Source organism: Rhopalosiphum padi, chromosome 3 (assembly GCF_020882245.1).
Source record: "Rhopalosiphum padi isolate XX-2018 chromosome 3, ASM2088224v1, whole genome shotgun sequence".
NCBI lineage: Eukaryota > Metazoa > Arthropoda > Insecta > Hemiptera > Aphididae > Rhopalosiphum > Rhopalosiphum padi.
This window is the reverse complement of record NC_083599.1, coordinates 10,529,421-10,547,277: the sequence shown is the minus strand read 5'-3', so window position 1 is coordinate 10,547,277 and position 17,857 is coordinate 10,529,421. Positions and strand designations below refer to the sequence as shown.

General features: G+C 24.3%; 1 protein-coding gene across 1 annotated transcript; it reads right to left on the bottom strand.

The window, feature by feature from the left end:
• Positions 1-3,845: 3,845 nt before the first annotated feature.
• On the bottom strand, positions 3,846-10,038 carry LOC132924455 (uncharacterized). The gene is made up of 3 exons (XM_060988787.1): positions 9,909-10,038; positions 4,709-4,971; positions 3,846-4,281 (listed from the first exon to the last, which is right to left on the bottom strand). Exons 2-3 carry the CDS (start codon positions 4,930-4,932, stop codon positions 3,999-4,001), a joined length of 507 nt encoding a protein of 168 aa, XP_060844770.1. The 5' UTR covers positions 4,933-4,971; positions 9,909-10,038; the 3' UTR covers positions 3,846-3,998.
• Positions 10,039-17,857: the final 7,819 nt, after the last annotated feature.

Below are 17,857 nucleotides of genomic sequence, written 5' to 3'. Positions count from 1 at the left end.
AATGTAAAAACAAATAGATAATTCCTATAGGTAGTACATGGACGATGGACGTCACAACGGTAATCGGAAAAAAAGTTGAAAAAAAATCCTTCTCCTCCGAAGAATTGTATATAATATACAATATAGGTGTTTATGCGTGCCACGATTAACAAATTTAACTTAGTAAACATGTTTACTAATATATATATATATATATGCATAATGCATATATTTTGGAAAGATAAAATAAAATATTGATGAAAAAATTTAAACACTAAAATACGTAGGTATGCACGTGTGAGTTGAGAATTGATTTATTGGTAGCCGTACATTGCTTTTATGTATTATTATACTTTACGCCGTAACCGTACGTTTTCTTGGACGGGCAGACCACAGAGTACAGACCTATTTATATTTTTAGTTTTTGAGCAGAGCAATAAATACATTAATTTAACAGTGATGTATATTTTTTTAGGTACATACTACTTGTGTCTTAGCATTTTTTTATGATCTATGGTTGCGTCCTGAAAATTGATTTTTTGAATGCATTTCGTTAATATGCGAATTATGAATATACGATAAATCCATGTTCTAAGTTCTTGCATAGTTTATAATAGTTATATATAGTACTAACACTGCTAACAATATGCTACGGTTATGTATGTATAAAAAAATACCTACAGAAAACTTTTGATTTAAATATATACTTAAGGTGCTAGTAGTACTACTAACATACATTTTAGCTCAAAAGACCGTTTTGACAAAATTGAAGTTAGTTTAAGATGTCTGATTTTGATTCTGAAAATATTTTGAACTCGACAGAAACTTGTGTATAGATCGTACAGAATACTTTGTAAAATTTAAATCTTATATTATAATGAAGTGTAAATAAAAATTTGAAAATATGAATTTTTTAAAATCATAATTAAAATTAAAGACAGTGTTTCGTACGATCTATAGACATCTTTTTAATGAATTTTAAATATTTTTTCAGAATTAAGATCAGACAATGTTAACTAACTTTAATTTTGTCAAATTAATAAGTAAATTTTCATAAAATTCGTATACTGAATTTTTATTGTTATTGAGTTTTTAACATGTGCATGCGCGTACGAGAGTATAACACTAATAATCAGTTACAGCTAACACATAGATCACGGCTGACTAAGACGAGATTATAAATTGCCTAAATGTTGCACCTTAAATAATAACCGCAACGAGGCCCTTTAAACTAAATATTTCCGACTATTTAGTCATTAAATACAATTTAAATAATTTAATTTTCATTTTCATTTAATAGTAAGTATATTAATAAATTGTATACATACGTCATGTATATTTAACATAAATTATAAATAACAGTTTATACTTAGTGTCCTAGTATCTACTTATATACAGCACATGACTGACATGTATAGGATAAGTAATGATTACGATGTTAATCTAATCAATTGAAATATTTATATAATATAAGTACCTATCTACAGTAAATTTAACCAAAAACAATTTATACAATTTGTTTAACACTCAAATATAGTGAACGATATTTATGTGTCACAATAACTAGTTAAGTTATATATTTTACTCCATACTTATACAAACCCGTATACAGGGCAGCCGGGGGTTCACCCCTTGACATTTTTAAAGTATAGAATCAAAAAACTAACTATAAACTTTATGTATAATTTTACAACTATAGTTCATGTATAATAATATTGTAATCCCTCCGGAAAATTGATCCTGAATACGTAGTGTTTGTACTCTAGTATAGGTAATTAATATTTATAAATCATTATTGAATTATTTAATGAAAATTCAATTATTTCATCATTATTCAACACTAACTGTATGACATAAATATTATTAAATAAATAAATGTATTATAAATATTATAAATATTATAATATTCAACAGTGATGTTCAAGAGCTTAAAACAATAGTTTAATTTATTGAGATTAAAATATTATGAATGAAAATATGAAATGGTTTCTGTGTTGAGGTGTGTTGTGGATTTCGTATTTTGTATTTTTAACATTACCAATAAACGATGTTTGTTGTGAATAATATGGTTGTTCGTGTCTTAGAAGGCTAATTAATTATTTAAGAATTTTTTACGATTGGACAAACAAAATTTACTTGTTTATATTAATTAAATTTAATTATCGTACCTAAACACAAAAAAGAGGAAATATGGTATACAAATATACAATATTTATAGCTTAAAATTATTCTAAATATAATATTAAAATTTCATATTGTACTTATGATAAATAATAACAAGTAGGTAGGTGCATTAAGTAGGTAGCAAAAAGTTTTAAGTTCTTTCGAATAATATTGTTTGTATTAAAAAAAAAAAATGTGGCTTGACGATTAACTTTTTTTGAAATTAAATTAAATTAGATAATGGTGTACCTATAGATTTATTTGATTTTTAAAATGTTTTAATTTTCTGATTCCAAGTCATACGAGTCAAAATAAAGGAATATTCAATTAAAGTTAGAAACGACAGCAGTAGATGTCGCTGCCATTATTATTTGTATAATTATCAATCCAAGATGTTCACAAGACAGTAACTCAATTTTGAGTTTACATTTATATTATTATTTAAATATTATAAATATTTTAATATAATTATTTTTTATTTATTTATATTATTATCATAATCTCGTAGTTAAAATTTATTTTCTAAATAATTTTCATTAAGTCAACAGAATCAAAAGTTGTAAAGAAATTTAATGATTTTATAATGATAGTAATGGCTTGTGTTATATTTAATTGTAGACATTAAATTATAAATATTATGTATATAATTACAATAGTACATAGTCATATGACATAAGTAGGGTTGCACAGTATTTGAAAACAATTGTTATTACTTATACATATACTCAGTGGCGCAACTGGGAAAAAATCTACAGGGGGGGGGACAATATAATATATTTATTATTATCAAAACCGGGACACCCCTCCCCCACCGGTTAAAATTTATACTTTTATCTTTCAAAAAATTGTCATGGGAGCAAGTGCCCCCTCTCCCTTGCCACCACAATTACGCCGCTGCATATACTTTGCGTATGTTAAGGTTAAGGAATACCTATGTAGTCCTATATACATAATATTATTAATTTAAATTATTATGTATGGTAGGGTATGTCGTAGATTGTAGGTACGTGTTAGGTAATTTAAATATTATAGGTAGATATATATTTGAGGTACATCAGAGAGTAGAGAATATATTTGTAGGAGGTGATTTAAAATTATGATCACTTTATTTTTTTTTTAAATTGATTTATCGGGAATAGGATGGGATCTGTATATCATCGTGAGGTGAAATTTAGGATGTATTATTTATATTCGGATGCAACTGCATCTAGGCATAGGTATACAGTAAGTATACCAGTGTCCAGTGTACCTCATAAGTGTGTATATGCTGTACTGCTGTAGTATAAAAATGTATACAATTTTAAAGCATCCCGTGCAATGCTTATTTTAAACTGAATTAATGATAATTATGACGTAATATTTATGCAAATGTCCCTATTTTTCGTATGTTATATTATGTTCATAATATTATTGTGTTCGGTGTTGTTAATAATGATATTCCGTTAGTTGTTAAGTACCTACATAAAATTGTGCTTAATAGGTAGGTATGCCGTATAGGTATACATATAGGACTTACCTAACTTACTTCACTTCATATTACTTGATAGTTAAACAATAGCTTTTTTATATTTATAAAAGTTGTTTGTATTTAAGAACAAAAATTAAAAACAAACCGATATTGTTATTATTTATAATATTTGTATATAATATTAAATTCAGCTATTACAATTTTAACGTCTATATAAGTATCAGATACCTATACCAACGCTTTAAACGGATTTTATTTATACTGATGAATTAAAATTTTAAAGTTCTTATATTATTAATAACTAGTACAATACTGTCTGTACATGACTAAAGTTTTTATGAAATAAAAATACATTACATCTTATACTACAAATACATTTTAATAATAATTAATTTGAATCTAAACCAATGTCTGCATTCGTTACATCTTGTTGCATTAAATAGTATTGATGGTGGTCATTATTGCCGTTTTCGCGACGTGTCGTAAACAACATGTCATACAAATCTTTTGAATTTCTTATAGCCGCTGGCTTGTATTGTAATTTATAGGTTTCGTCGTCTTCTCGGTTTATAAGATTGTTAAGCATCCGTTGATGGTCGATGTACTGCTGTAGTCTCGGTGTTGTGATAGCGGACGGGATGCTTGGAAACGTAGGTTTCCTTTTTCCAAACCTAATTTTAAACAATATTTTTTTGGTAAATTTAATTATTTATAGACAATGCATATTTTTATTAATCCTGTAGATTTTCTTAATATGATTTAGGCAATTTATACTTAAGATTAAAATACAATTTTAATTCTAGGAAAAATAATAATAAAGTATATTTTAAGTATTTTAGTTTTTAATGTTTTAATGGTTCAATTAGGTAGGAAATTGAATAAATTTATTGTATTAGCTTAAATTAGAATACAAACCATATTTTTAATCTATCGTTTAATAATTAAAGGTATTGTGAATAGGTCAAATAAATTGTAATATTATGATATTTATTATTTTATTGATACTACCGTTTAATTTATATGTATTAAGACGTTGAGGACACTAAGATCAACATTTAATTACATTTTTTAATTTAATAAAGGTATGAATATTCTTACCTCGGACGAGAAACTACTGCCAAGTACTGTCCTAACTGGTCTAGGTATGAACGTAATTCATCTGGTGAACCGAAAGTTTTAGGCCGTGTTGGTCGAGCTATGCTTTCCACCTCAGAAGACGTAACGGGATGACAGCAACACGTTGTGGCCAAGGCCATGACATAGACGACAAATCCAATGTAGACCACTACTCTGACCATGTTAGAATTGTTATTTTGATGCATGGTTAAAACGCCGGATGTAATTTAAGTACTTATTCACGTCTGAGAAAAAAAAAACTATAATAGATATGATAGAAACTATAAACAAATATATATTTTATACACTGTGATATAGGCTAATGTCTTGTTATAAAATATAAATTACATTTGTACTGTAAAATGTAAATAACCTTTCATGTTTCATTGATAACATTAATAAAATTAGTGAAAGTTATATTAAATTATAACATGGACTATAGACTATATGAGGATAAAATCAAAATTGATTGGTAAGTAACAAAATGCCTATAAGGGGATTCATTAAAAAAAGATCCTTTAAAATTGTCTCATAGTTAACTATACAACTATTGTAAATACAATATAAATAAAATAAAATAAAAATAAAAGTAATTTATTTATAGATTCTTTTATTTTTTGTAGCAAATGAATAAAATCATAAATATTCATAACAGGACATATTTAGTTAATAATGGTTAAGTTACGTTTGGTTGGTTTCCAATGTATTTGTTTTTATCATATTGTATAATGTTTTATTATATTAAATAAATAAATAAACTACCAAAGTTACTGTTAATAAATTTTAGTAATAATTGTTAGATTGTATTGTTGTTTTACTTTCTATTGACGTATTTGTATTGGCGTAGGTACATTATAGTCTTATTGTGTGATGTAAATATTTGAACTTCGGTGATGAACGGTTTCGGTAAATATGTATCATTAAAAATTATAAATAAAGATTTCATTTTTATTTTTGTGATAAAACAAGCTGTATTATTGATTTATATTTAAATTTTAAATATAACTTAGAGAACACAGTAATGTAAAGTAAAGTTAAGTTGTATACAACTTTTAATTAATTAAATAATGAATCATTCCTAATATTCTTATTTTGATTTTAAAAATTGCAAACATAATGAAAATAACAATTATATTCTATAGATGTAATCTGCATGAAAATATAAAAACAATAAGCTAAAAAATCATAGAAAAATAATTGTAGATGAAAGCTCTTTACGTGATTACAAAACGATTGTAGTAGAATATATTGTGAGGAACCGAGTTATTTTTACTTTATTTTGAAAGTGGCTAACCCCATTGGAACTCTTATTAAATTGACATGTGATTTGCTTTCATGAGTATAAAATAACAGTAGGTAGGTGCAAACCAATTTAGTTTATTAACTACTATTTTGTGAACACTTAGTGCCGGACTGATTTAGTCAACCGTATACTCAATAGTAAACTGTAATAATCACCAATGTTTTTTTTCAAATTATCTTATTTCTATTTTATTTAATTTAAATACTTAAATATTTGTATTGTTAAATCAAATATTATTGCCTCTAAAATTTTGATTATTTTGAATCATAAATGCCACCCATTGTCAAAAAAGCACTAATATATTTTATGATTTTAGATAAGAATTGTTTGATTAACTTGTAACTTTAAATGTAAATTTGTTACTATTACTGTAACTTGTAACTAATCACTCAAAATTACGATCAAGTGAATTGCCCATCTTTGATTAGAATCTGATGTAATGTTATTTAAGGCTTTATAATTTTGGTTATACCTCCTAAAAATACTTCAAATTAATTTTAAATGGAGGATGCTCTAAAGGAATAGGAGTCATTTATTTAATTGCATACTAAGGCGCATAACATTAATTAGGTGTGGGTGAAATTATAAAATATTAATAATATATTTATTACATTAAAATGAAAATCGCTATTTAGTCTAGAAAATGTGTAAAACTGGTTTGTTAGATATGTTGAAAAATTCACATTTTTTTTTTAAATTTGGTTTTTTTATTTTATTTTAAAAAGCGTCCACGAAATTAGTGGTCTATAGAACACCAATATAACATGGCAGCGTTGTGTGAAAGTTAAAAATGCGTAGGGGGCGTCATTTGAGACTGTTAAAAGTGTACGTATAGTGATTACATAATAATCCAGAGAAAGAAATACAATTACAAACATGTCAACAACGACCAATACGTGCTAGAATAACAAATTAGTATGGTGACGCTGCAAACCAGATCAGATTTTTAGTATCGACATAGTTTTTTTTTTTAAATGGAAAGTTTTACGTATGAATTAGTATGAGGTGTATAAAATGAGCTCAATTCAGACTAAAAACATTTATTTTAATTTTTGTTTAAATGATAGTATCGCCTGGATAAAAATAATAACAATATATTCCAGGTTGGATTGAAAAATTAGATGATTGCATGTGAGGTGTGAAGTTAACCAAATGTTTATTAAAATAACCAAAAACAACAATAATAAAAAGATAACAGTTATTTTGACAATATGAAATATTTTTTTTGCATTTTATGTTGTTAAAATAATACATAATCATATTTTATTATTTTTAAAAACGAATTATACTATTTTTTATTAATCCCAAGAGTCTCCAAAACGTTGTTTTAGAATATAGGTAAAAATTATAAAAACATTTGAATGAATGAAAAAAATAGTACAAATAACAAGTTCTATTTACCAGTTATAAATTAAATTTCACGGTAAAATCACTAATTTTATTGAAATAAAATAAAATACCTGTTGCTTTTTAGTATATATGGTAAAAAATAGTTATTTCTTTAAATGGTTTGGTAATACTTATATACAATATTGAATATACATTAAAACATTTTAAAACGTAAAATTGTAAGTACTTGAAGATTTATGTGAATTTATGTTTAACCTTGTTGTCATCTTATAATTTTCATGCGATTTAACTTCTGTGAAGTGAAGATTTTACAGACAACTTTTTAAACCGCAAATACTTATTTTATATTTAGGATATAATTGTATAAATAAAATAACTTGATATACATGTTAAAATGTGTATTTTTGTATTTTATTATTTTATTACACATATTATATTATTATAGAATATGATTGATTTAAAGGTAAACATTCATTTCCTGGAAAATAATTTACGTTTTTGATATAAATTATAATATATATTTTATTCTATATTAAGAAGGAGAACAATTTTCTAAAAATTTGTAGTACCTATATGTCCTATATACTTATTTAAAAAGTCATTCTAACTGAAATAGGTTATGTGTTTATATTGTACTTCAATATAGAGTAGGTCCCTGTGATGGGTAAGTTAAATTTGAATTTAATGATAAAACATTGCGATGAAAGAGCGTGCATCAAAGGATAATTTATAATTTAATGATATTATTAATATTTGTAATTTAATTTTTGTTAGTAATTCGGTAGTTTGAACTGTATTTTAAAAAACCTTATATATATTATGAAATAATAAAGTTATCATGATATAAATTATAATTATTAATTTTTAATATAACCTGACCTAACCTACGAACAGCGAAGTAGGTACCATGGTAGAACAGTGTATATAAGTTCGTGTGATAAATAGTTTGAAAAAAGTCTAATCATGTTTACATTTTCACGGATCGTAGAAAATAATTATAATGATAACTTTATATTATAAATTATACCTATGTAATGGTGAAAAATATCAAGTTCTTACGATAAATACTTTTGAAATTACAATAAAATATCTAAAATCATTAGAAGAATGATCGTTATTTTAAGTTTAAATATTTAAGTTTGTTTTCGTCAAATTTTGAACTTCAAAATTAGTGTACCTATAAAATTTTATATTTTTAGATTACTGTAAGAAAAATATTCTAGTAACCTTGTATTAAATTGTTTAGTTTAAAATTGTTTTTTTCTTACAATTAAACATTTTATTAACTAAGACAGAAAAAATCCTAAAAAATTCAAATGACTAAAAATAGTACAAGAAGAGATAAGATATTTAAATATGTATTTGTATGTTCATCATATTATGATATAAATATTTGGAGAAAATTTCAATTGTCTACCGGTAAAAAATAACCAATATATCATCACAAAACTATTAAAAATATGTTGTAGAAATATATTTATTCTGTAGGCACCCAAAATTTTATACAAACGTTTTAAGTATGCACAAAAAATATATTCTGACAATATTTTTAATTATAAATTTGTTTATTATAGGATTAGTTAAAAATAAAAAAAATAAACTTAAGAAATGTTAAGTTTAGTTTTTGAATCGAAAATAACTTGCGTTGAGGTATTAGTTAAAAATAAATATTTTATTTTTATTATGAAATTCTAATTAAAATATAATAAACAAACAAATATTAAGAATTACGTTAATTTTTCTATTATAATTAGATAATGAATAAACTTTTAAAATTTATATTTAAAATTTATTTAAATAAATGTTCGCACATAAGCTTTTTCAATAACTTGATTATGTGTTGAAATAGACACACACACACACACCACATATAATATTAAGTTTTTACTTATTATTGCTCTTTAAGTGCAGTGTTATATATTTTAAAATTATAAATTATAAAAATATAAAACAATAAAATTAAACAAATATTATATTTAAGTTAAAGTAAATACTTAAGGTTAATCGTTTATTATAATATATGCACATATTTATTAAAAGTAAGCACGAATTAGCAATCATAAGTACAATGTATTTTTTAATTTATAAAATTTTTTTATCTTTAGCGCACAATATGTGCAACATTTATAATAAACATTATAAATGTACTTATATTTTAATTTTAATATGGATCAAGGTAATCTACCAACATTTATCATTTTAATCTACCTATAGCATAAAATATACATTCCATCAAATGCATATTATTTAATATTAAAATATCTTAGTAGACTTCTAAGACATTTAGGATTATATACTACTTATAATATAAACTTATAAATATATATTAGAACAACAAAAAAAACAATTTGTTATAATGCTATTACTTATAAAAGATATGCAATTATAATATATATAAATATGAAATAGGTAATGGTCATAATTGCAATGACTTTTTTTAAAAAAAAAAATCTAAAAAGCCATAAAAAAATATTTAATCTATATTACATAAATTATTTCATGTAGTTATACGTAATTTTTTATACTCACATTTTAGTAGACTTCGTATAGGTACCTATTTAGATATTATTGTAAAAACGGTAAATATATATTGAATTTTTGTTAATAAGTACCTATCGAAAGTTTCTACGCTGCTGACGATGGTACAGGAAAAGATGGTTTTCAGTGATGACTTGGGTTTATATACCCTTTTGGGTTCGTGTACACATGCACACACGCGCATACACACATACTCACACACATACACCCACATATATAAATGGGCGCTCCGAGTGTTCGTTGGCGATTCTATGAGGGGTGTGCAACAAGTCTCTCCACCCATAATAATATGTAATATGTATATTATATATGTATATATTTGAGTAATATCAAGAGATCGATTTTACTGGAGAAAAAATATAAAATAAAACTAAACCACTTTTTTTTAATACCATACCATATGCCATACATATAAAGTAACAAAATAATATATTGTTTATATTACATGATATCATAGTATTATGAATTATGATACTTGTCTAACAATAATAATTATTCAACTCTTTGGTTTATAGCGTTTACAATGCGGCTCGCGGCATAAAGAAGTTTAGGATGTTTTAATGTTTTGTCAGTATTTATATTTGTTTAAGAGTTATCGACTTATATTAATACATATGTAAATGTTTTGCATTGATATATTTGGCGTTACTGCAATATTACTTAAGTATATACATTGTATCAATTAATATTATGTTAGTACTTGTATATAAAAAAGATTTATTGCTTATTGTGAAAACAAAACCTATACAGACTTAGAGCAAATATAAGTATTTTGTAATCTTTACAGTAAGTTCGTATTAATATCTAGAGAATTGAAATTTTAGCTGAGATATTTTATAAACAACGGGAAAATTCAAAATATTAAGACAGCTATACAAAAATAATATAATATTATAATGCGCACGTATAATATATTGGCATTATACACACATTGGATGTATTAGTGTAATACACTAGTGTGTGATTTTATGTATTTATCGTTTCTGAGTTTAAAACTTTACCTAAGACAAATCCTATTGTTCTGTGAATGTTTGTGAGGTATTTCATGTAAGCATAATAATATAAATATGGCAGCTTTTGAATAAAAAAATATGGGAGTCAAATTTCAGTTCAGAATGGGCATGCTAATAATTTGATGACTTTATTTTACATTTGATATTTGATTTTTTCTAGATATCACATATAAATATTATATTATATTATTATTATTAACTTTAAGTTAATACCTACGTAAATTATAGAATGGTTTGAATAATATCATATGGTATCAATGGATTAAAATTAGTCAAAATATTTTTAAACCTCCTTTTGTGTATAGAAAATAATACGAGTGTAAAAAGTTTCAATATAAGTTTAATAACTAAAATCGTTATTTTTCATATATATATCCGATATTGTCATTTGTCAATATTAGAATTTGAATAAAACTATAAAAAAAAATATTGTACTTATATATCTTTAATATAAGTGTTAAATACAAGTCAAGAGAAACCTTGTAATAAATTGTTAAACTTACCGGACAAGAATTTTTGTTATCAAAAAAGGATAAATTAAAAATTTAAAAATGGGCTTAAAATTAGTCTAAATAATTTAAAAACTTCATTGTGTAGACAATTAGAGTAAATTTGTTCAAAATTTCATGAGTCTACGATTTTTTTATTTTTGAATCACTACAAAAAACAAAATTGATTTTACTCATCCATATCGTGGGAAAATCTTGCTTACGTGATATTAAAAATACTGAAAAAAATACATAATTGTAAAACTAATTTTCTATTCTTTAATTTTTAGTGAAAAATCTTATACTATAAAATAAATAATTATATATAATTATATATATATATATATATACATATTTCTCTTATTATATCAACTGTTTTAATGACATATTAACAGATCAATATTGAAATAATATTTTAGAAGGTAATTTTTATTTTCGTAAGGGTATTGAGTATTTTATGAATTACTTACTAGATATTGCAATTTGTTATGATTGTTTAGAAATTACTATGTTGGGATAGTAAAAAGAGAAATTTAAATTCTTAAATATATTAACATATATTACATCTACTAATAAAAAATATTATTTACGAATATTTACTTCTCGTAGTTATAATTTATAAATTTTATTATTTGTTTATTACTATAACTTCTACTGAGTTCTGTATATTAACTGTTTTTACTTCCTTAAAAAAATAAAATGTTTATAAAAATAAAACTGCGGGATATAAAAATGGTTTTAATAATTCCTTTTAATTGAGTCGTTAATATTATTTGTACATTATTTTAAGGAAATATGTATTTTTTACGAGTCAAATTGATTGGTGACATTTAAAAATAAATATTTAATAATCTATCATAATTAAATGAATACACCATAATTTTGTGATGAATATGAAATTTAAAATCAATCGGAAAATGTTCATGATTAATTGACCTCGTCAAAATCATTCTCAACCATTTCAAATCTCATATTATTGACTGTTTATAATATATATTCAAAAGTCGAGTTTGATATTAATTGTAATATTTATTAAGTTCATCCTTTTAAGTGCCTACATTTTTCTTTAAACTATATATTTTTGTTCAAAAAAGTTTGTACAAAAATACAATGAACCTTCTCACAAATTACAGTACCTATGTTTCTAGTTTATGATAAAAATAAGTAAAAATGCTAAGCTCAGTTTAATTTTGTGCATTTATAATTATCATTATATAAGGTTTAATATTATACTATAAATTATATAGTCTACACTCTACAGTCTATATAGTATGATTGGTTTTTCTGGAAAATAAAAATCATGTATGTTTCTGTGGAGAATTAATCTGATGCGACTTGAATAAATGACGTATCCACATGTTATATTTTTCCAGTCGGTTAACTATGATATGTCATTATTTAAATTTGTATAAAAACTGATGATAATTTATATTTTATTAAATGATTACATATGCATGAACATAATGAAGTGAAAAATGTTTTGAAAGTTTATTTTAATTATTGTCTGTTAAAAATAAACATAACATACTCATAAATTATATATTTTTTAAAGTGGTTTATTTTTTTAATGGAATGTCAATCCTAAAAAGTTAATCAACATATTTCAGTCTATATCTATTTTTAAAATTATGATGAATTTACTAAAATATAACCCTTTAGGAAGACAATTAGATACTAGAACTTGTTGAGTGGTTTTTTCACATGAAATCGTGTTGTAAACGATTGATTGGCGTGTGTCATTCGTTTTTATATAATTTGAGAAATTTATTTTATAGTCAAGATTTTTTTTAGTTTCAATTCAGTAGACTTAAATTTTTTATATTTGAACTTAATATCTGTGTTTCAAAAACCTGTTTCAACTTATAATTAAATATTTAGAAATTTAGAACAATTAAAAATTAAAGGACACATATTTAGGTCCGTCATTTTGGCACCTCGAAAGTGAAATTTTGTAATTTTTCTTTTTTAAATGAATAAAAATTTCTAATAATTTGTAAATTCTAAATCAGAATTTGTGAACTAAGATGTACCCCATAAATAAATATTTTCGACGTTTTCGTATAAAGGATGTTCAGCGAAGTCATGGTTAATTTCTGCGAGACCGGGTTGTTATATTATTTCCAAGTTATTTTAATACGGGATATTACTGTTTGATATAGAATAGATACACAGAAGTTTTAATAAATCGCCTTCATAATTTATAAATTATATATATTAAATTTATGAAACTATAATACTTACTGTTAAACCAATTAATAAACATATGTGTTAAATTTGATGTTATACTAATTAAACAATTTTAATGTTAAGTAGGTATTTAGTTTAACTGTTTTTTCATTTGTTTTTATAATATACTAACTAACAAGGCCGTAACTGAAAAAAAATTTCGGAGAGGGTCCAGCATTTTTTCTAAATATAAGTGCTGAAATTTTTTAGTCGATAAACTATAATATTCACCACTAAAATATTTCTACTTTTAAATATTTCGGGGGGGGGGGGGGGGTCAGGACCCCTTGGACCCCCTTCCTCAGATACGGCCTTGCTAACTAAATACAAATATTGTTTCTAGATTTTACGGCATCAACTAATTTAATAAATATTGAAGAAGTACCTACTTAAAGTAAAACACAATTAGGAAGAAAAATTTAAAGTTATAGTATATAGTGGTTCTGTAAAAAAACATTTTCGATAACCCAATAGTCACTATATTGCTTTTTGTTTGAGATCAAATTTTACTTGGGAATTCTATGAATACACAAAAGATCAAATTTTTAGGAAAAATGAAAAATGAAAACCGAAAATTATATATGTATAGAAATTATTTTTTTACATTATGAAACTGACTTTTTATAGTTATAGCTTTTTATACTAAAATAAATGATGAGTGTACATTAATCTTAAAAACGTTGGTTTTAATTTTGACAGATTTATTTTTAAAATTTAAAGTTTTTTAGTTAAACAATAAAATTTAAACGCTCAAACCTATTGAGTAAAGATGATAAATGCAATTTTGTTTATCAAGAAACTGATTAATTCAAGGAAGTAAATATTGAATTTGATAATTAGGTAAAAATAATTTAAAAAAAATGATACATGACAGTACATAGGTACTATTTTTCTAGTTTGATTAGAAGTCCAAGTTATGAATTCGGGGTGCTCATTACAGCTGAGCATCTCTTATAGGGAAATATTTATTTAGTGGTTAAGTTTTAGGTTAAAAATTAGTTACTAATTAGTAAATTGTAATTTAGTTTAAAGTTGAAATTTCACTTTCGGTGTGCCAGGCTGACGGAAATCATATAATTATAGTGTATTCATTTTTTCTAATAAGCCTAAGTATTAAATTTATACATCCTAAATACTGAGCGAAACTTTGTTGAGTCAATGTTTTAGGTAATTAGAAAATGTCATATTATTTTTTTATTTATATAATACAATATATATATATACATATGTATTTATATTTATATAAAATAGAAATGATTACATAGGTTGACTTTTGAAGTTCAATTTATTTATTTTTAATTGTTGTTAATCTAAAAAGTAAAAAATTAGAACTTAGATTTCTACTTTCAATACGCCGTACCTAGATAAGTCCCGTTCTTGATAGTATAATTATGACGAGAAAAAGCGTGAAATGTATACCTAGACTGTGATATAATGTAGACACTATGTATTGTCGTATCGGTATACATATTCTATGTTTAAATTATTATTATAAAAATATAAAAGTGAAAATTATATTTCCACATGTTGGTTAGGTTATTGATGTATATGCAGACAACTGTATTGTGTGGTCCATAACCACGGGTGCAGTGTGTCGTATGTGTCATTATTACCACGTTTGGTGCAGACAATGGCTACAATAATTGACGTAATTAGAGTACATCGAATACAATTATCATTAGATAAAGACATATAAGTAAAAAAAAATGTTTAATATAAAACTGTCTTACCTGCAGTAGTTCAGCATTACATGTCATTCTAAAAATGAAATAAGCAGCGTAAAAACAGCGAAGGTGATTACATTTTAAAGTTCAAATTATTGAATACATTTTTACACTTGAATAATTTTTTTTTAACTTTTTAATATAGGTACATCTTTAAAAATCTTCAAATAAAAAAATGGCTTAATTCAATTCATATATAATAGAAATACATATTTAAAAATAAAAAGTCATGGTTTATATATAGAAACTGATAAATTGTTAATATATGTTCAATTATCAAATAATAGTTATAATAAAGAACAAAATTAAATAGTAATTAGTAATTACTAATTAATGATGCAACTGTAGAAAAGAAACTAAGCACTTAACAAATTATTAAGCTTACCTACGCTATTTATTATAATATAATTATTGAATATAATGTAGGTACTTGTATAATACGGAAAATATAATTTTTAATAAATTAATTTACTATATTAGTAAAATATGTTACAATTTAATACAGCAATAATTATTGAAAAGAAAAACGACTGGAGTTACTCACTAAATGAAAAATTTCATGGATATAAAAAAAAAAGAAAATATGATACCAGCTTATCCAACTGTAGAATATTGTAATATTAGGCGACAATGTGTATTTTAATTTATATGATTCCATTCCAGATTATAATTATGCATAGTTCTTAATCAAATTTTCTTTCTAATTCTTGAAAGAGTATGATTATTCATATTATGCATATTGGTATGTGGGAGTGCATTTTTTTAGCCTTTTACTTTTTTCAGTTAAGTTCATTTACAATTCATGGTATTCAGCTACTTAAAGTTTTTACTGTGAGTTTTATATACAACTATATCAACTATCAAATAAAAATGAAATAAAGTGGAATACCTGTAAGAGTTGAATTTTTCTAAAAACTATATGGAAATGACTTCTTTAAAGTATAATGTGTGTTCAACTTTCTATCTATATAATACAGAATTGTTTGCTTGTTGAACATTTTTATAACACTCCTAAAAAGGGGATCGTGGTGACATTTCTTATAGACATAAGCTAATATATTATATTACAGTAAATTCATCTTTATCTTTTATCAAAAAATGTATTTATGACACAAAATATTTCAATCAATTTATGATTTATAGAATATTATAAATAATTATATAAACTTGGTGAAAATTATGCATAAATTGTAATATAATAATTTTAAAATAATTTTTAATTTTATTAATTTTATCGTTACTAAGAGACACATATATTTTAATACTTTTTCACTGCTTTTGTTTTAGAACTTAAAATAAAAACCTTTCTATATAGTGTACCACCTGTGTCTAATTCTCAATTGAAACTGAATGGTACTTTTGTTTTGTTTTAGTTTAATCAAAAGTGTTTTTTGAAAAAAAAATAACACTTACCTATTGTTGTAAAGTCCACAAGCTATTCTTAGTAACCACTCGGAACTAAAATATACTTTTTTTTTTATTGTCCATCTCCTTATGTATTATTATAAGCTTAGTAGCTTTATTTTAAGCTCATGGTAATGGTATTAGAAGCTAACAAGTCAAGGCTTATTTGTTATTTTCTTCTAAGTTGTAAGTGTAAGGTATAATGTTACATAGTTCCTTGAACTGCACACCTTGTTTAGTGTATGGGTGGAGTTGGTGTTAAGTGTACGGTGATCAGTGGTGAATTGGGAGCTGAACGCTATATGTAGGTACATTTAGGTGAAATATTTAGATTTGCAGTACCTATGTAATTGGTTATGTAAGTACTCTGCATCACTATTATATTATAATAATGTAATTTTTGTGAAGTCCCCCCCACTATGACCAATTTATTTGAAAATTATATACTTAATGATGAAAATAATTCGCAAAATGATTTTTAGAATTTGTATCATTATTTCCCACCTCATTATAAAAAAATAAAGTAGAGGTGGTAACTTCACATAGCCTTTTCACTAGTAGCTCTACTAACTAGCGACTTCAAAGTGGTACCAATATTTTGTAAATTAGTTTTCTTAGTTTAACAATTAATTCCTATTCTACTAGCGGGTGGCTAAATTCACGCAGTCACCTTTTTGAGGTCCATTTTTCAAAATGGTTCTAAGTTCTTTTATATGATACATAAATATATGAAAATTCTTAGTAAAATTTAGTTAAGCAAAATTTCGCGTTTTTTTATAGGATATAAAGTTATTGATAACTAAGAGGTGGAATTGGGGATATCTTAGCAAATTATTTAATTACCCCAATGTCGTCAGCTTTTAAATAAAAAAAAATATATATTGACATTTTTGATTCCACTTATGATGGAGTATAAATAATTGTATAGGAGTATGAAATATTTGCATGTATTTTTATTTTTAATCTATATTTTAATGTATTCGTCAACGATGGGATGAAGGATAATCGGGTATTAAATATCAATATTTAAATTATACTCGTAACTAAGCCTATTGCAGGTTTCAGGTACTTACTTTGTGTACCCG